We start from the raw sequence: 27,644 nt of genomic DNA on the forward strand, positions 1-27,644 counted from the left end.
ATGGTCAGGACAAATTGAAGATGATGGATTATTTAAGAAGAGAAAAGCCACTGCTTATTCAAGAAAGTAGACCATGTTGGTCTCCCTTTTTGTCAGTAAGACATTACATATACTGCCTATGAGGTATGACAGGTGAGCGTGGTACCTACAGCAAACTTCCAGGAAGGACAGGAGCCACCACAAGGGAACACAGAAGCCTCTTTCAGATGGCAGCACAGTTAAGTGTTACCTGCTGAGACACAGCCACACGGCTATTTCATTGAGAAAAATGTGGAGGAGAGATGGTCGTCTGCAGCTACTTAACACGGCCAAGATGGGAGTCTCTGCTCAGAACCTCTGAAACCCCGAGGCCCCTTCCTTCCCAGCCTGCTGCATTTCCCGAAGCTTCATCTGCCGGCTTCCACAAGCCTCATCATTCCCCAAAGCCTTTCCTGGGAGGAGAAAGACTCCAGGTAAGGATCTCACCTGCCCAGCAATGGAGCAGCACCAGGCCAGGGGACCCCACTATCTGCTCAATCAGGCAGGCCCAGCCCCAAGTCACAAGGGCAGAGCAACCACCCATGATAACCCATAACTGCCACAATAGCAGCTGCCCTATCTTACCTTTCAGTGTAGGAAGTGGGCTGTCTGGTCCATCAAGTTGTCCCAGAATGTCAATTGCATCCGAATCCTCCACTTCCCCTGGAGGGGGAACAGAAAAGTAGAGCCGTGGTTAACCACCGGGGCAGACCCTGTGAGCGCAAGTCCACCCAGCATCAGCGAACACAGGGGAGAGGCACTTACTATTGACTCTCCAAGAATCAGATTTCATGCCATTATAAAAACAGATTTTAGTTTAATCCCAGCCACAGACTAAGAGGACTCGGGAGAGAAGCCCTCGATGTCACCAGGGAGGAGAGAGAACAAGGGAAAGGCAAGACAGGCAGGGACCAGTTATCAAGATGAAGACTTCTGAGCTAATTTGCATGGAGGTTCCAGGTAATTAAGAGAACAATTCAGAGGCTTCCCTTCTTTCTGTCACCCTGGGCCTCAAACTCACTATGTAGCCAAAGGCAGCCTTGAACTCTCGATTCTCCTGCCTCTGCCTGCCTCCCGGGTGCTAGGATGACACGTGTGTGTCACCACACCAGGATTTGAGAGTTAAAACTTTCTAAGCAACTCATCCCTTTCACATCCCCACAAAGACCTAATGTGATGCCTTAAACTGTAAATGACGGAAATGTGTACCTCTTTTAAGGGGCGTTGAATACCACCTCTGATATGACAGCCATCTACCCAAGAAAGCACAGAACATGCTTGTTGGGACAGCCACCCAATTCCTCGGACACTAAGGACAAGTGTAGATTTGGTTTGTCTGGATTGAACCCTTATCTCCAAACACAAGCAGGAAGAGATTCAGTGCTACTCATTGGGGGGAGGGGGGCAGGTACACTCCCAAAGCAGGAAGCCACAAGACGCTCCTACATAGCCCCCCCAGTCTCCAACTGATCCCCAATCCATCATGTTTACTTCCTGCCTTTACCCAGAATCCAGGAATCGGCAGGGTCCTGATGGCTAAGGGTAAGAGATGGTGAGATTTGGAGTGACTAGTACTTTCTATTCAGACCTGGATTTAAAGCATCAAAGACTACAACAGAGTGGCCAACATAGCAGTCTAAAGGGGGGGGACTGTGACACACAGTGTTGTATGGTGACCTTTGAGGGCACTATTGTAAGTAGAACAGGACAGGCACAACAGGAGGAATTCAGTACGACAGCACTCAACTGAAAGTCCCTAGAGTTGCTAGACTCATGGAAGCAAGGAAGAATGGTGGATGCCAGGTATTGGAGTTACAATAATTGGGGGAAGCCAGTGTTTAGTAGAGACACAACTTCAGTTTAAGAAGAAGAAAATCCTTCTGGAGAGAGATGGTGGTGTCTGCAAGACACTGAATAAAGCCAATGCTGCTGGGGTGCAGTGAGAATGGTAAGAACGGCTCCTTTCACTTTATGTATACTGAACACAACTCAAGACAGTCTCTCTGGGGGGCTCTGAATGAGAAATGTCCCCCACAGGCTCAATAACTAAACACCCGGTCTCCAGCAGGTGGTGCTGTTTAGTGACTTTATGGAAACGAGCGGGGAGAGGCAGCCTTGATGGAGGAAGTAGAGTTTATAGTGTTGTTCCACTTCCAGTTTGCTTTATCTGCTTCCTGTTTGCAGTTAAAGGTGATTGCTCAGCTTCCCGCTGTAGCCACCTGCTGCCATGCCTCCCCTACCCCACCTCCTGCCTTTATGGATTCTCTTCCTGGAACCGTGAGCCAAAATAAGACCTTTCTTCCATAAGATGTACCTGGTCATGGGGTTTTTATCACAGCAACAAAAGGTAACTACTACAATACTAAAGCTTCTAATTTGGTGTTGGGTGACTTCTGGTTAGCATGGGAGCCAAGAACTCTGTAAACAGCTTCACTTCTGAGACCCTGTAGGAGGAAGCTTTGCCTGGCAGAATAAAGGTCCAGCTGTGGCTGAGGCAGGGCTGGGGGACCAGGGTCTTCGGCTTATTGTGCTAGGTAAACTCTTGAAGGCAGGGTCTCTAAGCTTCCATCTCTCCACTGGGAAAATGGCCTCCACACCACAGGGCTTCCAAACCCATGTCAGACTGTGGTGCCCTTGGCCTCTGTCTCCTTCCCGCCCTCATGGCAGACTTGTGTCTAACCAGCCTCATTTTCTTTTTTTTTTTTAATTTACTTTTATTTTATGTACATTGGTGTTTTACCATGGGTGTTGGGTCCCCTGGAACTAGAATTACAGACGGTTATGAGCTGCCATTTGGGTGCTGGGAATTGAACCTGGATCCTCTGGAAGAGCAGTCAGTGCTCTTAACTACTGAACCATCTCTCTGTCCTTCCCATCATCTCTGGTTAAACTCATAAACAGCAATTTTCATAAAATACTTCTGGCCCACTGTTGGGAACTAATGCCTTTATTCTTTAACACCCCCCCCACACACACACATCCCTTGGGGCAATCAGGTGTACCTCGATGGACCAACAGCAGAAACTCTGATCTCACAATGGCTAGAGCCCGCAGGTGCTGAGTTAGGGAGGAAGGACCAGTATGGTTACCAGTGAAATCAAGATGGGGCAGTTGGAGAGATGGATCCTTAAGCACTTTACCAATTGAGCTAAATTCAATCCTCAGAATCCACACTTAATATTAAAAAAAAAAAACTCCTTGTCTCATGTCTACTGCACCTATGTAACAAGCAATTGATACTCTTACTTTAAAAAAGAGAGGCTTGGTAGAGCACTTGTAATCCCAGTGTTGGAGCAATGGAGACAGTGCTGGTCCCGGGGGCTCACTAGCCTGCCAGCTTTCCTTATTTAGGGAGTTCCAGGATAGTAAGGGACCCTGCCGTAAACATCAAGGTGATGGCACCTGAGGAATGAGTGATGGTCAAGGTTTGTTCGCTGGTTTCTGCATGCATGCATTTACAAACATGCATGCATTAGTACAGACATATTTTTTTAAAAAGGCAAAAGGGGAAACTACATAAGACTGTCAACAAACGTCTGCCCAAGAACTGTACTTCAGCCTGAAGTTTCAAACTGGCCCACTCCACAAGCTGTCACTTAGCACCTTTTAAGTGTCTAGAGACCACACGAAATCAAACACACTGACATTGTGTACACACACAGTGAAAGAGGCATAATAGTTACTAACTTCCTAGAAATGCACAAATGTGAGAAACAGTCAAATAAATATCCACCCTGGTGCAAAAACAAGAGCTGGCACCCAGTTCCTCCGGTGGGGGTGGGGAGTCCCAGCTTCCTTTTGGTCAGCTTTGGATGGGGAAACAGAGGTGTGTTCCTGAGTGGGTGCCACCTGCAGAGCGGGGCACATGAGTGCAAAGTCACAGCTGACATGCAAAGCTGGTCTCTGGGTCTGTTCTGCCCTTAGCTTGTACACTGAGGTTTGACTCTTGTCCCTTTTGACCTCATGTGCTGTGCCAATGAGGACATCTAAACAAACAAAAGTATCATCTACGTAATTAGAAAGCTAGGTGCTGGATCTGTCCTGCTGAATATAGACACCACTTTCAACACACAAAGCTCTGGGACTGAGATGTGAGAGGGCCCAGGGGTTCCTTCCTGGGCAGCTACAAGTAGCAAGTATTCAGGGTACCTAGACCCTAGGGTCCTCACAGCACCATCTGCTTCAGCTTCGAGACTCTTTTATTATTTTCTTATGGAATATAAAAAAGGGAAATCCATCATATTTTGAAAATTAAAAGCCAGGTAAAATTCAGGCCTGGAGAAATGTCCCCACTCAAGGCACTTCAGCCTCCTGACACTGATAAAGAAACTGGGGCAGGGAAGGAGAGAACTGGAAGATGGGAAGAAGTGTGACCAGGGCCAGGAAGGCCTTTCCTGGCCTTAGCAAGGGGCTAAGTGTAACACGAAGGAAGCACTGAACGAACACAGAAAAACAGCATCCATACCCTACCCCATGCCCAAACCAGTACCAAGCTAGCTGGTATTGTTGCTAGTTTAAATAGCTTTTAAAATGTTTTTAGAGTGACTACACATTGGCTCTTTTAGACTAAGATATGTCATACACAATAAAATGTGAAGTATTTTACATTTTAACGTATATATTAGTAGTGCTTAGTGGATATTTAAATGAAAATCATATTCATTATGAAATTCCAGAACATTCAGCACCCACACACACCACCGCCATCACCAAGAAACCTGGTTCCCATTAAGGTCACCCTCATCCTGCCTCCTCCTGACCCTGGTAAGCACCCCTGCTAAGTCCTCTACAGATTCCCTGCTCTGGACACAAGCACGTCATAAACCAGGTGTCTCTTCAGACCTGTAGAAGTAAAATGGAAAAGAGAAGGGGAAAGGTGTCCAAATGAGGCCGACTGTCCTGCGTGGCTGAGAAGGTGGGGACAGAAAGGCTCAACTGACGTGACAGAAATGCCCATACACAAAAGGCACAGTCGAGGAGTATGACGCTCCAGGATGGAAAGGTGACAAGGTGTCAGAGTGACCAAGATCACCGATGAAAAGTGGGGTAAGGCTGGAAACAGACAGGCTCCTGTGGAGGACAAGCCCGAACACAGCCACCCTCCTGCTGTAGAAGAGGTGGCAACTGACTGGGCAGGAGGCTGGGTTTCCTAACAGTAGGAGGAAGGCGGTTGTCCAGCAGCTGTAACTTGAAGAACACATGTCACCTCTTCCTCTCCCACTCCCTCCACACCAAACCACATAAAAGACAGGCTCTGCTCATGGCTTAATAGCTTTCTATCAACCGAATACAATGACCTGCTGGCCCGGTTTAGCTGGTGGTTGGTCACAGTCCTTGTGCCCAATAAGTGTTCCCAGGTGCCTATCCTGAGTACAACAGTCTTTTTGTTTTCCGTTTTGAGTCACCTATAGTCAGGGGTACAAAAATATTACACAAACATTCCACGCATGAATCTTTCATATATTTTAAATTGTGCTCAGCTGTGGCCAGCGTGATGCCATCTTGAGCTATCACAAGGACATCGTCCCTGTGTCAGCGTGTCCACACACTATGACCTCCCTGCCATCAGTTAGCTATGGAGGAATTAGTTATCATTCTGTCCGCCTTTGTAACACTCTACATCACGATGCCTTCCTCATCCCCCTTACTGGATCTCACCATGCAGACTTCATACCATCTCATCTCAATACCAGAAAAGTGACTACAATGCAATTCACGTGAGGAGAGAGACCCTGCACACAGTGCTGCAGTAATCATTCTCACTGCCCGTCTTATCAGTTGCTGGTATTAACCTCTCATTGTATTTAGTTTATAAACTGAATGTTTTCACAGGTATACACTCATGAGAACATACATGTTCTACAGCAGAGCCTGGTACCATCTGCGGTTTCAGGCATCCCTTGGGGTCTTGGAAGATGTCCTCCTCGGATAAGGGAGCCATGTGGGCTTGTGCTGTGCAAAGACTCCGACCCCAGCCAGCCAGCAAGATTGTGAGGCCTGGCCTGTGCCCCGTTACTTGGGTGGACATAACTGGCAAGGTGATGCATTGTTTAAGTCACTCATTGTGGTAACAAAAATACCAACTTATAGCAACTTAAAGAAAAAAGGGTTACTTCAGTTCAGTTCAAAAGTGCCATCCACCACGGAAGAGGAAGGGACGGTGGTGGCAGAATCCTGGCATCAGAGATGAACAGTGGTGCCCATCTTTTTATTCTGTACAGAAACACAGGCTACGGGATGGTGTCACCTACATGCAGGATGTGCCTTCACACTTGAGTTAACCGAGTCTGAAAACTCACACGCTGGAACCGGAGACATGCTCAAGAGGTAAGAGTGCTTGTTCCTCTTACAGGAAACCAGGGTTCAATTCCCAGCACCCATACAGTGGCTCACACTGCCTGCAACCCAGTGCCAGGGGGTCCGATACTCTTTTCTGATCTCAGGCATGAGGCACATATCTGATATATATATATATATATATATATATATATATATATATAATATAAAATGGGCAGGTGCCCATCCATCCATAGATATATATATATATCTATGGATGGATGGGCACCTGCGCTCATGTTTATATACCCACATCCAGGAACACATAATTTAGAACCTTTTCATTTTTGTTTTCTTCAAAAGAGTAAAGTATCAGCCAGGCACTGACTCGTGGTGTCTGTTGTTCCAGCACTTTGGGGGCTGAGGTAAGGCTGCTGGGAGATGCAGGCCAGAGCAGGTTGCATAATGAGATCCTGTCTCAAAAGAAGCCCCCAGACTCAACCAAACAAGTAGGACAATATGTCCACATTGTCTGACAAATGTTCCACGCTAATAGAAATGCCAACAAACAGGGGACTGAGAGGGACAGGTGTGCAGGATATGAGTGTTCTATCTGGTTAGTTACAAACTCCCTCATCATTCCAGCTGCGCAGGTCACAAAGAGCCGTCTAAAGCATCCTGGCTCCCAACATCTTACACGCTCCATGCAGCATCCCTGGAAAATGATCCAAGCATGAAGCTTGTAGGCCGCAGAACACGATGACCCAGATGCATGATTTCATGTGTTACTGTCTGACTCACAGGGCATCCCAACAAAAATGTTGACACACAATATTCAGGGTACTGTTGAGGGTTTTAGCTGAACCCCACCCTAATTGCCATTGGCCAGGTGGTGGCAGTTTTCAGGCAGGAACCTGCGGCATAGTCTGTCAAACACATTAGCAATGGGTGTCCTTTGCATTCAGGACTGGACAAATCACTATCTCTGTGTCGCCACAGAGGATGCCAGTAGTAGGCAGTGTCACATGGGGGCACGCAATAGCTGGAAGCCCTGATCAAACCTGCGTGAAATTTGAATAGACAAACACTGCCTTCTAGTCAAGCAGTACTCTTCTGCAAGCCTTCCTTCAACGTGGCCTCTCATGAGGCACTTTGATTGACAGCATCAATGAGAGAGTCTCAGGCTCTCCTTTTCATAGCATCTCGCTCTCATTAAGGGCAGAGACAGAATTGGGGAAGAATTTGCTAATGAAGTTGAGTCCATACCCTTGGATTTGAGTGCATGGAGCCAGTCCAGTTCTGATTTGTGTTTCTTTTCAGCACATTTTGTTGTCAGCCTTTTCAAGTAGGATCCTCTTTACCTGGTGATCCAAGTCAGGGTGCTCGCTGGGATGTGATTAGAGGCCGTCTGCAGAGGACCGACTGCACACACTTCAAAGCTGCCTCCTTTTAATTAGAAGGGTTTTATTCTCCAAGGCTTGACGCTCTTGGATCTAGTTCCCGTGAAAAGGTAATTTCCAAGATGTAAGAAAGGAATCGGTGCAGAGACTGGAGTGCCGCCCACCAGAAAGCCTCTTGGAGAGGAAGGATAGGTCTTATGATGAGCTAGGCTGTGTGGAAATTCAGACAATGTAGCTACCTGCCAACCTGCGACAGAAACACTAGTCACATGTGGCAAAGTGGCGCCATCCCAACAACAAACAAAAACAAGCCAGGAATATGCACAGTGCCGGAAATGTAAGAGTTAAGAGGAGAGAATTGACTACCTGGAATGAGCAAGGTCCAAAGTCTTGAAGCGGTGGGTGGCTAGGGACCGTGTTTCCGGGAACACTTATTAAGTGTGACACCGAGAGTTTTCACTGCCAGCTGGAAGCTCACAGCACTGGCGGTGAGCTGTCGGTATCTAATCGGTAATGGTCTTAACGGTTTGTAATGTTTTATTTTCATTATGTCTAACTTGAAGTTGGGTAAATATTAGCCTCTGGTTCTATATTCCTTAAAGGGTTGCTTACCTCTGGTTTAGAAATATGATATAAAATTCAGCAACCTGAAGTAGAATAACCAGTGTCTCTCGCTGGCCTGACCTTGGCTTTGATCCCACTTCTACAGCAAACACACTAAACTCCCAAGGAGTCCACACACACAGCTCAAATCCCTTGAATATTGCTTTCATAATGTTTCTTCTACCTTCTGCCTCTCATGGCCCTGAGCCCCCCAACAAAAGGCTACTGTCAGGGATCCAGTGAATATTTGGCTGAGGGAGAGAGGCCCTGAGAGCTCCTGAATTGGGGCCTTTCATGAACTTTCTCTCTTTCTGACACTATGGTTTCTGGCGGTTAGAGGCAGGGGGATTGGCCAGGCATACCCCACCGTGTACTTGGGGAAGGTGTGACTCCACCCTTCACAGGGAAACGATTCTGGGGCCTGCTTTCTGTGTGATGGCTTTCTACACTGGAATGAGTAGAAAGGGGGGCAAACAGGAATGCCGGCAGCCTACTCCGAGCTCATTGCGTTTTCTCACTGTGTTTTCATAGAGAAGTCATTTGAAAATGAGTCATTGCCATCAACTTACCATTTTGAATCTCTGAGAAAAACATTTAAAAAAACCAAAGCCTGAAAATCAAGAAACTAAATTGCTTTGTCCCTTGGAAAGAACATTCCTTCGTTTGTATAATGGAGTCATGAGGTTAGGTGACGGGTGGACTCCTTCAAGGGTCAGTTGGGGGTATCAGGCTTGGAATGACTCCACTAGGAATCAGTGGCCTGCCTTGTAGGCAGATGACACCTCTCTCCCCAGAGTCCTCAGCCAATTGGGGCCCAAAGTTCTCTGACAACTATGACCTGATTCTAGAAACACCATCAAAGGCAGCAGTTTCAACTTTAAGAAATATTTTATTATTATTATTATTATTATTATTATTATTATTATTATTATTATTTACTATTGAGACAAGGTTTCACTATATAGCCCAGACTGGCCTGGAACTTGGTATGCAGACCAGTTGACCAAGATGGCCTCCATCGCATAGAGTTCTACCTACTTGTGTACTTGTGCCTCCCAAGTGCTGGGACTAAAGACCTGTTACACCACATTCGGCAGCAATGACTTTGATAAAGTAGTTCCTGTAGGGGCTGGAGAGACAGTTCAGCAGTTAAGAGCATGTGTTGCTCTTGTGGCGAACCCAAGCTTGTTTCTCAGCACCCATAGAAGGTGGCTTACCTGTAACTCTGGCTCCCGGGGTTACAAATCTACAGTCAAGTTCAGAGACCCAGGGGTGAGGAACCACCAACACAGATATTCTGTGCTGATGCAGTTCAGATTGTAATGGGTATTGTTATTTATCCCCATTACATTATTGGAGCTGAGTTCTTGGATCCTGAAATGGCAGGACCAAGACAGGACCCCAGAGGTTTTACTAGGGCAAGCCACTCAAGCTTCATCTCTACAAAGCTCTGACCAAGAAAAGCAAATCAGGAAGGCAACTTCCCATACAGGGGACAAGGGGACAAGGGGACAAGGCACCTTATATGGGAAGAATTCCAACTCTGTGTTATCTCAAGCAAACCAGGCATTCAACCACACAGAGGTCAGGTCCTGACTGCTTCAGTCTGAGCTCAGCTGGGGCAACCCCTGCTCAGCTTAAGATTCTCAGGGTCTGGTAGAGTTTCTGGAGCTGGCCCCAACTCGACCCTGACTCACCCACCCACACCCACACCCACACCCACACCCACACCCACACACACACACACACACACACACACACACACACACACACACACACGTGAGAAAGGCCGCTGAGGTTCTAATTCTGGCTTGCATGCTAGCCATCAGCTCACACTTAGGTCCTTGTTTGGTGTTGCCTTGGGGAAGAAAAACAGGTGTGACTTCTGGGGAGTGGGGGGGGGGCTGTCAACACCTTATCATTTTATTTCCCTCTGGGGTGGTCCCAACTGTCTCAAATGAGATCTTTATAATATTAATATTGGCTTCAAGTGACTTAGATGACAGACAGGTTTGGACGGACAGAGAAGCCTCCATGTCCCAGCAGGCAGATCAGTCCTTGCGACCGATTAGTCTCACTGACTGCCAGCACTTGCTGGGGACAGAAAGGCCCTCACCCATCATTGAATGCCAGCTTCTTACAGAAGGATGTCACTGCCAGAAATTCCAGCTCCCAACAGTTGGGGCAGGTATGACCCCAAGCTCCTCCCTTGGCATTTCCAGCAGGAGCTGGGCATTGCCACTTGCCCCAGTTTTGTGCCCTCATTTCTCTTCTCCCTGCCTGGCATTCCTTTTTCTCATAATATTTATATGATTGCCATTCCACTCTGAAGAGCAGCATGCCAGGCCGTGGGCACTGTGTGGGGCCCAGTCCGGCCTGGCCACCCTCGCCATGTTTGGTAATGGCCTTGTTGGACACTCCCACAGTCCATGCTTCCCCTTTTATGCACAAGGTCTTCTCAGCTTCCTGCGCCGCCCTGCCTCAGTCTCCCTCCCTGTCTCCTCTTCCCCAGTCCTCCACACAGAAAGGCGTTCCTACTCTAGCCTTGACCCTTGGAAGGCTCACTTTAAGTGACATGAAGATACCCTCAATCCCCAAAGCTAACTTTGCAGACCAAATGGCTCCCCATAAAGGCAGACAATTACCATAGCCGGCTCCCTCCTCCACGCGCATGTCTGAGAAGTAAATCACACTTGGCATGCCCACACAGGAATCTGGCCTCCTCTCCAAGCCTGCTCCTTGGCAGCTCTTTGACTTTCTAGACCTGATCTCCACTCTGCTCCTATCTCAAGCCCCAGGCACTGAAGTTACCTCTGATTCTTCCTTTTCCCTCAAATGCTCCCTAATGCAGTACCCAGTGTGCTTTGTGCCGTCTCCCAACCACTTCCAGAGCCCACCCTTCATTCTGATAGCACCACAGAGCCCACCCTTCATTCTGATAGCACCAGGTTCCAGCTATTCTCCTTTCTGCAAGATTTTACAAAAACTGCCTCCAACAAGGCCTCTGGATAGGGCCTCTAAACCAACCCTCATCAGTGGCCCTTCAAACAGGCAAGGCACCAAATGCCAAGGCCGAAGTTCCAAAGTCAGGGTGAGAGCGTGCATCCCCGTACCCAGTAGTGCTACAATCCACTCACACTCAGGCCCAGGCAGGAGGATGTCTCTCAAGAGGTGTCCCCTGGGCTCTTGCCTGGGTAGAGTCCTGAGGAAACATTCTTTGTGAGACGCTGGGGTGGCTTGGAATTAGGTGTGAGTGCACACTATGCTAACACTCCACAATATACAATTGGAGCTTAGGAACGTTTGAACATATAAACAACACTATGTACAACATATAACAAATTTTAAAAAGGTTCACAATGCCACTTCCTTGAGCAGGGCCCTCCCTGATACTACAGAACACCCAATGCTTCCCTTCCCATGCACACATCCTAACAGTGCTAGCGAACTCCGTTTCATTCATGCCTTGATACTATCCTTTCTCTGTTCTCATTGTCACGATAGCCTCAAAAATCACTTAACAGCCAAACTCCCGGTGCTGGAATTGTGGGTATGGACCGCCACACCCAGCTCATGTGGTGCAGGGGGCTACGTAGGCATTTTACCAACAGAGCTACGGCCCTAGCCCTTCCTGGACACTTTGGAAATGGCTGTTTATCTGATTAGCTCCTGTCGCCCCTTTGAAGCAGTAAGAGCAGCTGTGTCTTTGCTCATTGCCTGGCCGGAAACCTGGGACATGGCTCTGTGGGTGCTCCTTGGGTGAATGAAGACTGAGTGAAAAACATGAACTCAATGTCTTCCAGCATCTTCTCATATAGATGAGAGTCAACACACACACACACACACACACACACACACACACACACAGAGAGAGAGAGAGAGAGAGAGAGAGAGAGAGAGAGAGAGAGACAGACAGACAGACAGAGAACAGAGAGACCAATTGCCTCTGTCCTGACCCTGGATGACCACTTAACAGTCTCTCAGCTCCAGCCTGCCTCCCCTAGGGCTCTGCAGCTGCTTACTCTTCCTTCTAAGAGACTTGTGATATCCAGGAAGACACCAGGCATCCATAGTCTCCTCCCACCTTCTTCATGGTCTTAGATCATCCTGGCTGCTTCCTTTCATATGATTTGGCCCATTCACAGCTTTCCTGACAATGTGCGCAGTGTGTGTGTGTGTGTGTGTGTGTGTGTGTGTGTGTGTGTGTGTGTGTACAGGTGTGCACAGCACATGCACCTGTTTGCCTCTGTCTTGCATCAGATAAAGCTAAACTTCAGAGGGCAGTGTCCGGTCACTGTGTGGTGTGTGAACTGGGAACTGTATACCGCTGACCCCAGTCACTGGGGCAACAGCTAACTGACAGAAAAGCTTGCCCTAGTGATGACTGATCCCATCACAGCAATTTCAGAAGTCTCTGAGCTGGGGCCAGAGAGAAGCTTTAGCCAATTAAAGCACAATGTGAATGCTTGAGACCTGAGTCCAATCCTCAGACCCCACGTGAAAGCCGGATGTGGTGGCCCACATTTGTCATGGTGGTTTGCACCTGCGATCCCAGCACTCCTACTGCAAGATGGAAGGCAAATACAGAATCTCCCACATGCTCATGAGCCAGCCAGCCCCGAGTGTGCAGCAGTGGAGACAACAGGAGAGTCCTTGCCTCAACCAGGACCCTGCAAGATGGGAGCTCCCAAAGTCATTCCCAGACCTCCACACCCCTGCCTGGCACGAATCTGTCCTCAGTGCATATATTAGATAGAAGGATAAAGACAGAGATTAAGCAAATAAAGTGATGGGTACCAGTGAGATGGCTCAGCAGGTAAAGGGACCTGTCACCAAGCCTGACACCCTAAGTTTGATCCCAGAACCCAGAAACTGCATGGTGGAGGTGTTACTGTACAGGGCACTTCATCTAGTTTATTCATTTTCTCTAATAGTTAAGGGATTAAAAGTGAGGAGAGCTCTCAAACACAATAGGAAGCAACAGGTAACAAGCTTTATTAAAGGTAAAGAATCAGGTATGAGTGTGAGTGTGGACAGACAGACAGAAAGACAGACAGACAGAAAGACAGACAGACAGACAGACATCCCCATAAAGTGGGGGTGGTATCTGGAAACCCAAATCTAAGTTCCCCAGGCGGGCTTGGGACTTCTGAATGTTTTGGAGCAGACAGAGCATGTCTCTTTCCCCTATTTTGGATCAGTTAACTTGAATGAAGAAAGGGGAGCAGACAGTAGGCCTGAAGCCTCAGGCAAACATGATCAAGGTCAACCTTGAACACATCTAACCAGTCTGGACTCCTTGGCTGAAAGAAGGCTCTGCTATGGAGACAAAAAGCTCCACAGGCCTTTGTGTCTGGTCAGGAAGTTGAAGAAGCTGCATATTTGACATCATTTTTATTTATCACTGGCCCCTTCCCCTGTGTGTGTGCCTACCAGGGATCTACCTAGTTCCTAGTCCCTCAGAAGGAGATGGGGAGAAACTGAGTGCCACAAGCTGTCCACTGACTTCAACAACCGTGGCGCTCTCACCCTCACCTACACACTAAGTAAATAAACAGGCTTTTCTGTTCTTTTGGCTTTTGCTTTTAATTAAACCACTACCAACAACAACAAAAAGCTTCTGGGGCTCTACCCAGAATCTAAAGTCAGTGTTCACATTCACACTAAGGTGGAGTAGCTCCAACAAGCTATGGCGCCTCCTCTTCCAGGGGCATCGCTGCATCTGCTGAAGGCGCTCATCTGCGCACTGTCATCCGGTCTGGGATAGCCCCACTCCTCAGCAGTCCTAACCTGCCAAGGCACCAAGGCCTCTCTAAATGTGCACCCAGACCTCCTACACACACAACTGCAAATGGATAACAAGAAACGCGCACCGTGTGGAGGACATGCAGTGCTCTGAGGCAGACACGGCATGCCGGCAGCAGCATGCTGCAGCTGGCTTCCATCGCAGAGAGGATGGGATGACCTGACTCTCCCTCTTCAACAACAAAAACACAGAAAACAATGAAAATCAACTATTTTATACCTCAGAGAGACAGAAACAGATGGTGCCTGGTCTGATTGCGCCCTCTGCGTCTCAGTCGGCTAACAGGTGTGTGCCACTTGGCATACACCAAGCCCTTCTACCCACTGCTGGTGTCACAGTCAGCCAAGCTCATCTGCAGCACCCCATGGCACCCATCATTTCATGTTTAGACTTCTAGCATTCTGAGCTCCCCCTAGATCTGACCAGATGGGGTACTTGGGGGGTAGCTTGAAGAAAGAGTGGCATTAGCCAAAACAGTAACTTGAGGGCTAACCTCAGGGCCTGATGCTGTGGCTTCAAGTGTAGGAGAGATGAGCTTGGTCCAGAGCGTAAAGGGAAATGTGAAGAATCTGGTGAAGGGACACTGGCCCATTCGAGCATGTGGCTCTCGCAGGCCTTCCCCTTCCCCTCTGCCTTGCTGAAAAACCGTTAGAAAACATTCCTGAAGCCAGCCACCAAGGTCTGTTCCCTTATTTGGCCAATCCCTCCCCCTGGGGCTGACTACCAAGGTTCAGCTATCAAATATTAAAGTCCAGCAATCAAAAGCCCATTTTGGCTCACCTAATTAATATGCCCAATTAAAATTAAACACCTCATCCTAACACGGATTTCCCACTTTACCTATATAAACTGTCATTTCTCTGTGGGCCATGTCTGTCTCCTCTCCATCCAGAGGCAGTCCTTTGTCCCTCTGGGACAAATATCCCTTCCCCTACCTTGTTTGCTTCCCTTTCTCCCGGATCCTCTATCTCCTGTCTTTGCCTCTTATTCCCTGCCTTCTGTCCCTCTGGGGCAAATACATCTTTGTGCTGAGAACTTTGTCTTGGGTTGGGGGGGGGGTGGTCCTGAGCTGACTTCGAGCTTCCCTCGAAGTCATTTGGGGGGATGTGAAGAACGACAAAAACTCTTACATTTGTGGGGTAGAAGAGACTGATATCAAGCGAAGACTATTTTGCAGCAGAGACCTAGGAGAAAGAGCAGGTCACTCAGATCGAGCAACCTTCAGGCCTCGCTGAACCATCAGAAACTGAGGCCTTAGGCTGTACTGTAACCTGTAGGCCTCCTGCAGATTCCCTGAGACTCAAGGCCTGTGAAGAAATCTGATTAATGACTGGCTAAACAGTGACACGGATTCAGATATGGGCCTGGGGAATGAAGGAATAAAAACAACTTGGAAAAGCATCTAGCAAGCGGTTCGGTGGCCATGCATTAGTCAGTACAGAAACTGTAAGACTAGGCAAGGAAAGATGCTAAAAAATGAATTTGGGGTAAGTGGAGTGGAGCGGGGGAGAGGAGGGGACAAAAAGGGAGGAGAGAAAAGGGGACAAAAAAGCTATTCAGAGGAAAGAATCACTGAGTAAGCTAAGACTTTGGAGGAAGAAAGACTTTAAGTCACTGAACGCATTCTGTGTGAAGGATACCTAAGAAGCCAGAGGGACTCACAACAGGCTTTTCTTCCCAGATAGAGGCTGTATCAAAGGGAGTGAATGAGTCACAGGACACTCTGAGTTGAAGGGACCAAACCTGACACTTACCAGCTAAGACAATGACAATTAGAACAGACAGAAGAAAGAACAGGTCAGGCAAAGATTTCCCAGTGTGAGGAAAAAGGAAACAAAAGATTGAATGAAGAAAACTCACCACAGCCTAAGAGACTGTGAGGCACTACCAACAGACCTGCGTACCAGTGCTGGAACCAGAGGACACCTAGATGGGCCATGAATACTGACTGGCTCCTGCAGTCTAAGGGCCCAGAAAGCTGAGGCTGGAGCATTACTTCGAATGCCAGTCTAGCCAGGGCCTTATCGCAAGACTGAAAACAAGGACAATTTCTTAAATGAAATAATAAGCAAAGGCTTGTTAGCAAGTGTGACATACTCTGATTTCCATATTTAAGGCACTCAAAAGAGCTCTACATAGGATAAACTAACTGCATGTCACCGTTAACCCCATCACAGTCTACCGACGAGAAACAAGTCAGAAAAGCAGCAAAAACTGTGACTCAGGTCACACGAGGGACTGTGGTACAATTAGGAATTCCTTTAGAATCCAGAGAGACAGAGCACTGGGTGAGCTGGAGAGACTGAGATTATCAACACGGAGTTCCACAGCAGGTAAACTTTGCTTCAGAAATGTAAAGGGTGGGACATTTCGGGACAAACAGAAAATTAGCAATGCTTGTCACTAGCAGAATGTCCTCCAAGAAAGATCAAAGACCTGTGTGAGATGAAAGAACACAGAATAAAGGAAATAAAGAGAGTCATTAAAAAGAATTGTGCAGTTGAGCTGCTGGGGGAGGGGGCGCTTTTCTTTGGGGGTGCAGCCATTTAGAAGGCTGCTCATGCCTTGTGAATGGCCCTACACTGATTTGCAAATAAGCAATGCCAATTAAATCCAATGGGCTATAAAAAGTGGGAGGAAAGGAAAAGAAGGAAGAAGAGGAGAAAGTCAGAGGGCTCTGAGGAAAGCAGACTGAATGAAGATATATTGGACTAGGGATTTTGCATTCTAGTTACATTTAATAATACTAAGTACTAATTATATATGATTATATATCCGTCAGCAAAAGAGAAGTAACATCTACTGTATTGATAAATTAGGTGTAAGTGGCTTTAAGAAAGCAAATCAAAACCCAAAGGCTAGCAGAATGGATCATCCCTAAGGGCATCACCCAACCACACGAGAGCTGCAAAGATCTGTGTCAGAATCAAAACACAAATGAGCCGGGAAGTTACAGCATAGAATAACCACCATGAGAAATGTAGAGTGGCCACCCATGTGGCAGACAGAAATAAACTGTAAGGGGGAAAGTCATTAAAGTCAAAGAGAGGCACTTTACAGTAAGAGAGCCAATACATCCATAAACATGTACGACCATAACAGCAGAGCTCCTCTGTGTTTGCACCAGTAAAAACAACAAAACAACTTGCAAACTTAAGGGAGAAACAGATAATTCAACGGCAGCAACCCAAAACGTCAGTACTCAGGCTGCGAGCAGACCAACACACTTGGACATCACAAGTGAGCAGAGCTAACACTGCAGGAATACTCCTGCCCAAAGCAGACACACCTTCTACAGCCCCCCTGGACAGAACATCCTTCAATATGCTAGACTATAAAATGAGCTGCAAAAAACATAAACGGACCCAAAATCCTAAGGTAACCTCTCCCGTCAGAGTGGGATGGTGTAAAAACGCACAGCCAAGGAAAACCCGGGAAACTGGCCAACATGCAGAAAGGAAACAAACATCTCCAGGTGACTGGTAGGTGCAGAGGTCACAGGACACTCCAGGGAGCAGCTGAAGCAGGGCTCGGGGAGTAATTTATAGCTCGACATCTTTTTTTTTTTTTTTGTCTATATTGAATTAGATGATCTCTAACTGATAAACTTTATACCTTAAGAACTAGAAAAAGGCTTTGTGAGTCACTTCACTTAACTCTTGACACTGTGACCCTGCCATGTGAAGAAATTGCTGTTCCTCGTGGCTTTGTGGCATAAAGCTCGTTGGTGTGTGAGGTACTGAACACGGGCAAAGACAGATCATGAACAATCATGGTAAGAGGAGGCGACATGACTGTCTGTGACTTGTCCCCGCTGGCTGCCGTGTACGGCATCCGTGTTGCTGACCGAGCAGGGCAGAGGACCAGGCCAGCTGCATCAGGATAATTTCAGCTCCATGAAGCATCTTCTTTTCTTTTAAAAAAGATTAACTAACTGATCTATGTGTATTATGAGTGTTTGCCCGAATGCGTTTGTACACCGCGTGCCTGCAGCTGCCCACAAGAGTCCAGAAGCGGGTGGGGTGCTGGAGTCCCAGAACTGGGTATAGACGCAGAGGACCCGGAACAGAGCTCGGGTCCTCTGCGGGAGCAGCAAGTGCTCTGTAACAGCTGAGCCATGGCTCCAGCCCAGGCATCTCCTTGTCAAGTAAAAGGAGATCATCTTCCTTGACGTTTAAATAAGAAGCTGAGTTCTTCACATTGGGCAGTGTCTAACGAGATGACCTCTGCTTTTGACGATACTAAAATGTCAAGGACATGACTCAAAACATCAACTGCCCCAAACAACAGGCTGCAGCTACACTGTCCCACCCATGCAGTGTGACACCTGGAGGACAGTCCTGGGTCCCAGCTCCTGAACACCCCCCACGCAGTATATCCCATCGCTTCGGGAATTATGCCTGCTTTCTGCAACATGAATCACAAGGGCTGTTCAGAGACAACATAAGCACTTGCATTTTATAGTGACAGTGTTGTGTGGCGAAAGCTGACAATATGACAGCAGTCTAAGCCACTGCTGGTTAGTGGTCGCTGTAAAAATGCACGTAGCTGCCAAGTATGCGTGTTCTCCTTTGAATGAATGCCTGTGTCACCTCTAAACCTCTCCTTTTAAAGGAAAAGAATTCATCACAGATGGGAGTTAGAAGTGGTGTTGCCAGCTATGACTTACTGCCAACGCCCCAACTGCTAAAGCTGGGGAGTGGGGAGACGACTGTCGATGCGCTGTTTTACCTGAGACTAAACTCATGTTAGTGTCCGTGCTCAATTTCTTTGCTGCTTTTTGTTTTGCTTTCACAGAGAGAAGCACTACACAAATCAAACATAGCTCAGGATCTGTGTCACGGGTAGGTGCGGCTGGCTCCGCAGGTGGGCTTCCTGCTCGGTGGGCAAAGCTCTTTTGCCTTTACAGCCAAACGGCACCCAGGAGTCTGTTACTATTTCAAAGACATGTCTACCCAGAGGGGGAGCCCAGGGGAGACAGCACACTCATGGATCTGCGGTTGCATTCAGAGGCAAAGCGGTGCGTGAGAATAAACTCTTACAGCTGCCCCCACGCATGCACCTCCACTGGGGAGCCTGTTTGGCGGGCCATCTGAACCTCCTCTAAGGAGAGCATCTTCGTGTCCCCAGCAGTCCCTTTCCACATTCTTGGAGCACTTTCAGCCTTAATACATTTCTGTATTCTTCCGGAACAACTTCCAGAGGTGCCTATAACAGGCTTCATTTTTGCAACTCAAAGCTCTGAGGACACCATAAGCTGCCTGGACACAGAAGTGGGTTGACATTAGGGTGAGGTGGGGAGAGGGGGTCTCAGTGTCCTTGTCTTTGACACTATATGATTCGGGACCACCTTTCAGTTTCCAGGCACTGAGTTCTGTCCCCAATCTCTGACAGCATGAACCAAGAGAAAGACCTGTTTCTGTCACAGTCCAGCTTTATCTAGGAGTCTGTCTGGGGGACCACGGGTGTCAGAGTAGAAGGACAGTGGTTTCCTGTCCACATGTGGATAGGTGGAGGGAGTCCCATGTCTATATGTGCATGGCAGAGGGATTCCCATGTCTACAAGTGGATGGATGGACGGATGGATGGATGGATGGACGGATGGATGGATGGATGGATGGATGGGTGGAGGGAGTCCCAACAGTCAGGTTCTGTTTTCTGTTTCCTGCTTCAGGTTCTTAGGGACTCTGGACACGTGTGACAATCGCTGCAATCCTCTGAGTTTGTAGAGGAGAAGAGAGCCAAGGATGCTACAGAATGTGCTCTGCACAGAAGGTGCCCCAGCAAATACTTAAACTCACTATACCATCTGTTCCTTTGTGTTTTGTTTTACTCTGTTTATTATTATTATTATTATTATTATTATTATTATTATTATTATTATTATTATTGAGACAGGGTCTCACTATGTCTCTCTGGCCTGGAACTCATGTACACCAGGATGACCTTGAATCTGAGGCAATCCTCCTGCCTTGGCTTCCTACGTGCTAGAATTACCAGCAGGGGCCACCTGTCTAGCCTTTGTGTTTGTTTCTTTGGATCACTGGCCTTCTCGGAGAACAGCAATGTGCATGCAACCCCATCTCCAGCATCCAGGGGGTCATTCACTTAAGGTGGCTCAGCTCATACTGCTCAGCTCTATGATGGTGCTAAAGGAGCCTGAACGTATAACAACTGTACTTCTTATTTTTAACTGTGACATCTCTCAGAATGGCAAGAAGCAGTCTGATCCTCTGTCCAGCTGGGGACAGCATTCCATCAGCTCCGTGATCCTGAGGAGAAATGGCTGACACCACAGTTTCCAGCCCGGCTCAGCCAGCATGCTCTACAGGCTAGCTGCGGTTGGTGCAGTTTTCAGCTCAGTGAGTTTATCGGGACCTAACGCCTTTCCATATTGGTAATGTAATTTCTGCACTCAGCCTATCTTGTTCAGAGGTGGGAGGAACACACTGGCTGGCTCAAGAGAGCTTCAGGATGCCAGAAACTCTATTTATGTAAACTTAACCTGCGGGAGGAAGGATGTGACTGACTTCTTTGTAGCCTTCACTTTGAGAGTTGTCTTGTGTAACTATGCCAGATTGAAATATTCCCTCCTGGAGTGAGGCAATTTAAGACTCGGGAGGTACAACTTACAAGTCTCAGGAAGTTCCTGAAATCACAAGATTAGTAAAGCTATTACAAGTAGTAATGACTGCGGGGGTTGAGGCTCTGCCCTCTTAGCCTTACTGAGCTGCACAGTGAGCTCCAGGGATATGGTTTTCATAGCCATCACCCATGCTAGGGTGGGCTTTTCAGCGATGCATCTGCTTTTGAGTCACCCCTGTTCCTGTAAGTGACCCCAATAAGCTCACTGTTCCACCAAGCTAGGCTTGGGTGGAATAAGTATATTGGTTTGCCTCCGGTGCTCTATCTAAGGTAAACAGTCATTTATTTGTTCAATGCCCTAAGAAAAAGCCACACAACAGTTACTGAGTAATAAAACCAAATGCACTGTGGTGCACGGCTTTAATCCCACCACTCGGGAGGCACAGACAGGTGGATCTCTGTGAGTTGATCCATAGCTAGTTCCAGGTCAACCAGGGCTACACAGTAAGACCCTCCCTCTCTCAAAGGGGTCGCTGTCGAGACGGCTGTCGAGATGGCTCAGCAGTTCAGAGCACTTGATTGTCTTGAAGAAGATCTGGGTTCAATTCCTAGCACTCACATGGCAGCTCACAAGCCATCTGGTAACCCCAATTCCGGGGGATTCCATGCTTTCTCCTAGCTCCTTGCAGGCACCAGGAATGGCGCTCAGGTAGTTTCATATATACATGCAGGCAAATGGACACAAACATAAAATAAAAACAAATTCCTTTTTAAAAAGCAAACAAAACAGATGACCGGAGGAATAGGAACAGGGCCTGGGTCAGGGAGAGAGAGAAGCAGGAGGAACCAGAAGTTCATAGCCCTTCAACAAGCTGCTTCAACAGCTACCCACGCAAACACAGGGAAGTCGACAGCCGTGTTTCCAAAAAGACTCATTATTTATGCAAACACGCGCTTCTGCAAAAGCACCAGCTCCAAGACAACAGGCCACAGCCCCGTTTGAAATATTTACCCAAACAGATGCCAAGTCCAGCACCATGTGAAGGGGATGGGCCAAGAGGCCTGAAACACTTTCATCCTGCAGACACAGGGGTGTAATGAGAGCAGGCCGTAATGGGCCTCCTGCCACTCGCCATGGCCAGCACAAGTCTGCAGAGGACAGCTGTCTCCCCACCTCTACCCAGCCTGCACTTCCCACCAACCATTATTTTTGCCTACCAACAATTCCAAGTATGGGGGGCAGACCATGCCATCTAGGGCTCGTCTACTGATACAGGTGTGTCCTGTAAGAAACAGAACACTTCTGGGGATTTGTGTGTAGCTGGGTTCCCTTGGGACAGGCCCACTGACTGAATGCTTCCAGTTAGAATCACCCAGACTTTGCAAGGCAGGTTAAACCATATGGCTGGTTAGAAGTCATGGACTTCGGTAATTTGAGATAATTGTGGTGAACAGGATATGCTGATTCACAGTTTTGGAGACTGTTATGAACTCAGGTCATTTTGTATGATCTGTGACATGAGGAACCAAGTAGCAACCATGGAAAGTGCAGACCTGAAGGGGGCCACAGTTAACAATGCCAACACTGGAGATAGACAGACCCCTAGGGCTCACTGGTCTGACAGCCTAGCTTTCTTGGTAAGTTCCGGGTCAATGAGAGACTGACTCCATCTCAAGGAATAAAAAAAAAAAAAAAAAAAAAAAAGGTAGATGACACCTGAAGAAAGATAGCTGAAGTTGACCTCTGGCCTCCTTATGCACACAGTGAGTACACATATGTGCACACACACACACACACACACACACACACACACACACACACACACACACACACACACTAAATTAAATATATAACAATAAAACTGGCTGGCACCCACCTGGAGGGCAGGGTCACAGGGCATTTAGCCAGGCTGAGAGCTGGTGGGAACACTTCCACCCAGATAAGCTGACAGGAGTGTAACAAGGTCCACTGTAGACAGTGACAGAGCTCTCAGGAGGACACACACCTCAAGACCCACCAACTCCAATTCTCAGAACCTTTTAAGCACACAAAACAATGTCTGTTCATGCCACAGACAGCAGATCTGTGAGCCTACACGTTCTCTGTGTGATACATGACTGGGTCTTCAGTGTTCCAGTATGGAGATGCTCAAAGCAGGCTAAGATAGAGCACACCCCCCCAAAAAAAATGACAGAAAATTCTAGCTCTAAGGAGATGTCTCAGCAGGCAAAGGGCTTGCTTCACTCTTCAATCTCCGCACCTCAACACTATGCTACTGGGTCAAGCGAGCTAGCCTCGGGGCACATTGCCTGTTTCTGGCAATGGTCTCCTCCCTGGTAAAAGCAACTGAATTTTATTTTAACTTACTGGACTCAGCATCGGACGCACTCATTCTTCAACCTCTGACATCAGGAAGGCTCCTGTGGCTCAGAAGGGGTTAACTGTACTGTCTGCCCCATAAAGGGGCTGAGCACTGGCACAGGGTCCCATGGTGCTGGCGATCAGCCCTGGATTCCAGCTCAGGCTGGCAGCAGCAACCAAGTACATAAGAACTGGGGGTGCAGGGCGCTGCTGTGCCCAGCCAGCACATGTGACCTGACGCCCTGAGTCCACCTCTGGCAGGTGGAAGCTCACATCTTCTTGCATGCTTCCTGCTCAGTGCCGTAGGCTGTCTCTCTCTGTCGACTCTTTTCTAGAACACTAACTTTATGCATGAAGCTCCATGTACTTGTTTAGCACTTTCTGAAGATCTGCCTCCTGATACTATCACGATATGGGTGTTAGAATGTCAAGGTATTTGGGAAGACACAAACATCCAGACATCCAGCCCCCATCATGGGGCAGCTGGAAAATTAAAAAAAAAAAAAAAAAAAAAAAAAAAGCCACAAACTGGCAAGTGCCGTGGGAATCACCTTTTTGTTGCTGCAACAAAATACGTGTGGGAATCAACCTAAATGTAGAAGGGTGTATTTGTGCTCAGGGTTTCTAGGTTTTAGTTCATGGTCACTTGAGCCTGTGGCTTTGAGCCTGTACCAACACAGCACAGCATGGTGGGAGATTACCCCTTGGTGGCCAGAAGCAAGGGAAGACACACGGACGGACTGCAGTTCTCTTTCCCAGTAACATAACTTCTTCCCGATAGGGTTCACCCCTCCCATCAGAACTACAGACTGGTGACTAAGCCCTTTTGGCAGATTCAAGAGCCAAAGTAGAACACAGAGGACCTATTCTCAGCTCTCCACCAGGTGACACCACATACTTATGTGATGGGAACTACAGATAACACCACGAACAGTAGGCTATGCTCCCAAACCAGCTTGTTCCAGTTGTATCTGCTACTGCAATTATGTTATATAGCTGTCTGTGACAAAATGTGATGTCAAATAAAGACAGACAAGAAGGAGGTTCTTTCTACAAAAACTAAGTGCCAGGGTCCAGCCTTGGCTCGGGTTTAGATCCGGAGGCAGAGAAGGGACGTTGGCACAAGGAAAATTTTGACCACCAGGTGGGCTGCACTCAAGTGGCCCTGAATAGTTCAAGCCGTCTTTATATACACTTTAACAGGCTTTTCATACCAGGCTTACGTGAACAGCCTTACTATTGGCTTCTGTCTTTAACTTTTAAGGAATACATGGCAATCATTATAAAAGCCCCCATTTTCCCCTTTATTTATGCTTCCCCAAATACACTTTCCCACCCCCTACATAACCTTATTCTAGAAAGAGAGGTCAACATTTTTGCAGGCTTAACTAAATATCAAACCAAGCACATTGTTCTCTTGCGGCACTTTGCCAACTGGAAGCTACTGGCAGTGACAGAGTTAAAAAGTAACAGGCATGGGTTCAGTGCTTAAAGGACAACAGTACACAAACCCAAACAATTCTTCCATGTCTGCAAGATATGCTTTTATATAGTTCCCTTTTCTATTCAAGGGTCCCGTGCCTTAATCTCTCTGTAAAAGGCAGACTTTACCAAGGCACTCTTTCCCATCCCACTGTTCTGTCCTTCTAACACTAATATACGCTCCTGCGTACAAAATAAAACTAAAAAACCACCAAAAGAATCAACAATATATGATAGCGAAAAAAGCTTGTAAGCTGTACAAATTTTGCAAATTCACAAACTGCCCCATGGTCTACTGGCCTTTGCCAAGTGAGAACCCATTTCCATGGGTGCTTCTCCCTGAGGAAACCCATTGGTCAGACAGTCACATGCTGATCCACTAAGGCTCCTGACAACTAAACTTGAGAGTTTAGATAAACAGTAAAAGTGGGCTGCTTGCAAAGTGACAATTTAGTGGTTAAAGAAATCAATGCAGACATGGGATTTTTTTTCTAGTGCTTAGAGCACTTTCAGAAGTCAAAGAACTCAGCCTACAATTCCCTGGCTACACCCCTGAGGGTGGCTCACACAGTCCTTGTCACGTTGCACGTGAGGGCTTTTACAGAGTAGGCAGGAGAACCACCAAGCTGCTCCTTGGCTGACTTTCTGCTGGTTTTAGGGCTTCTGCCTGCAGCTGTCAGAAGCACAAAGCCGTGTAGCTGGCACAGTGGTATGTTTGGGCCTCCACGAGTAGAACCAAATGACTATGTTTTACAGCAGGTAATGCCGGGGAAGCATCTGCTTGAACAGAAGGCAAAACCACACCTGTCAATCCTGCAGGCGCTCCAGGGTTCAAACTCGCTTCTCAGAAGGTGTGTGCTGACGGCTTTTCGTGTTTGCCTTCTAAATCCTCTCTCAGGATCGCTCTGGGCCAGACTTGGTTTTCACCGTGAAATAGATGACATGACTGTGAAAACTCTTCCGGGAAACCATACCAGCAGCCTCCTGAATCTCAGGAAGCTGAACTCCAGTCTGAATTCCGTTATCACCACAGCCTGGGGCATGATGGGAAGCTGCTTAGTCCCGTAGAGGGAGGTGCCGGACTAATCGGCTTTACTGAGAATGCTGAGAATGGAATCAGAGTGCATGCTGCACCGCTCCCGCTGGGCAGGAACCTGCAAGAGGTAGGAATGCTGTCCCTCAAACGAGCCTCCAGGGACCACACTGCCGGGAGCAAGGAGGGGGCGCGGTCTGGGGTGTCTGGGGAAAAGGGGGCGGTCCCTGTTCTGTAGAAAACCGGCTTTTCCCGGGTTTCTTCCTTCCAGCCTCCTCCAGCAAGGTCCCCCTGAGGAAGAGGGACATTAATTATGTGTTGCAATAGTCTTTGTTTTCTGAAGTTTGTCATCTGCTGCCTTGCTGGCCTTGGAGAGGCAGCTTATTCCCAGGGTGGCTGATGCTAGCTAGAGACAGCAAACAATGGCTTGCAAGCTGACTATCTCCTTCATTCCAGGCCAGGGAGTGGATGATTGAGACAACTCAAGACACAGGATCCAACCCCAAATACGCTTTGCTTATTTATGAACCTGCTCGTTCTTTTCCTCAGCGCTATAATCAAGGGGCTCACACAGGTCATCTCTGCCTCCTCACTCCAGGGCTTCACGGGCGCTCTTCTCTCTCTACTCCTCACTACAGGAATTCTCAAAGGCCCTCTTCTCTCTCTACTCCTCACTCCCAGGCTTCCTACATCTTGAGTCTGTATGAAAACTTATTTTGTGACAATAATGTCCATATCTGCATACCTCATTATGCCTGATTAAAACAAATGCTGGCTGGATGTGGTAGTCCACACTGTACTTCTAGGACTTGGTAAACTGAGGCAAGTGGCTTCAAGGGACTGAAGGCCAGCCAGGGCAACTTGAGCAACATCGTGTCTCAAAATAAAACTGAAAGAGAGCCAGCTCAAGTGCTAGAACACTCATTTAACACGCACAAAGCCATGCGCTAGAACACTCATTTAACACGCACAAAGCCATGCGCTAGAACACTCATTTAAGATGCACAAAGCCATGCGCTAGAACACTCATTTAACACGCACAAAGCCATGCGCTAGAACACTCATTTAACACGCACAAAGCCATGCGTTAGAACACTCATTTAAGATGCACAAAGCCATTCGCTAGAACACTCATTTAACACGCACAAAGCCATGGCTTTAATTCTTGGGAGTGATCAGCACACACAAACATGAACACATGCACAAAAAATTTCCTGATAGTCCAAGAGCCCTGACTCCCTCTTTGCTTTGGTGTTGTTCAGATCCTTGAATTCTTCATTTCTGCTATCACCTGCACAGAGCCTCCAGCTCTGTTCATGTGAACACCTTGTATTCATGTGAAACACCCACATCTAGTCTCCGGAAATGGAAATGAGCAGGCTGAGTGAATTACTGGTTTGCAGCATCCAAACCTCACATTTCCCACATAGGTAACCTCAAAGCAATGATGTCCTTAAGCCCCTGCCAGGCACCTGGGGAAGAGAGGCCTCAGACGCCAATCAATCTAGAGTCAAAATGAGTGTAAGAATCAACATTGAATGTGATTTCCAAACACAAGGCAGGATCAACACCTCTGGGGGCATCGGGCACTGGAGCACACAGGCGAGCGTGTGTGTGTGTGTGTGTGTGTGTGTGTGTGTGTGTGTGTGTGTGTGTACCTGTGTGTGTGAGCACACATGTGTGTGGCCCAACTTGCACACTGGGTACTCGTAAAGGGCACTTGGAGCTTTCTGTATGTGAACAGCAACAGTGGTCAAGAGACCCTCGGGAACCTGTTACACCTGTAGTTCTCTGCTGAGTCCCTTTCGCCTATGAAGAAAAATGCTTCCTTTTTCAGGTCTTCTGACCAAGATATAAAGCAAGCATCTTTCATCTTTCATGCAACTGTCATGGCAGCAGGAGGCAGCCAGAGCTGTGCCATGTCCAGGGTTCCACTTCTGGAGCTCTGAAAGCAGAGGCATTCATCGGGTTCAATTTCTGCCGTCAGCTTCGAGCTGTGGTGTCAGCTGACCTTTTTCTACTTAATCTCCTCACAGAGCTGTGGCTTATCCTGAGGTATGATGTCACCAACTGCAGTCC

General features: G+C 47.7%; 1 protein-coding gene across 1 annotated transcript in view; it reads right to left on the reverse strand.

Annotated features, from left to right (window-relative positions):
- Positions 1-27,644, reverse strand: part of Ror2 (receptor tyrosine kinase like orphan receptor 2) — a 182,745-nt gene that overhangs the window by 35,457 nt on the left and 119,644 nt on the right. The window contains exon 5 of the mRNA XM_027409891.2: positions 604-681. Coding sequence (XP_027265692.2) covers positions 604-681 — 78 coding nt within the window. The remainder of the gene's footprint in view (positions 1-603; positions 682-27,644) is intronic.

The sequence above is a fragment of the Cricetulus griseus genome, chromosome 3, assembly GCF_003668045.3.
Source record: "Cricetulus griseus strain 17A/GY chromosome 3, alternate assembly CriGri-PICRH-1.0, whole genome shotgun sequence".
Classification (NCBI taxonomy): domain Eukaryota; kingdom Metazoa; phylum Chordata; class Mammalia; order Rodentia; family Cricetidae; genus Cricetulus; species Cricetulus griseus.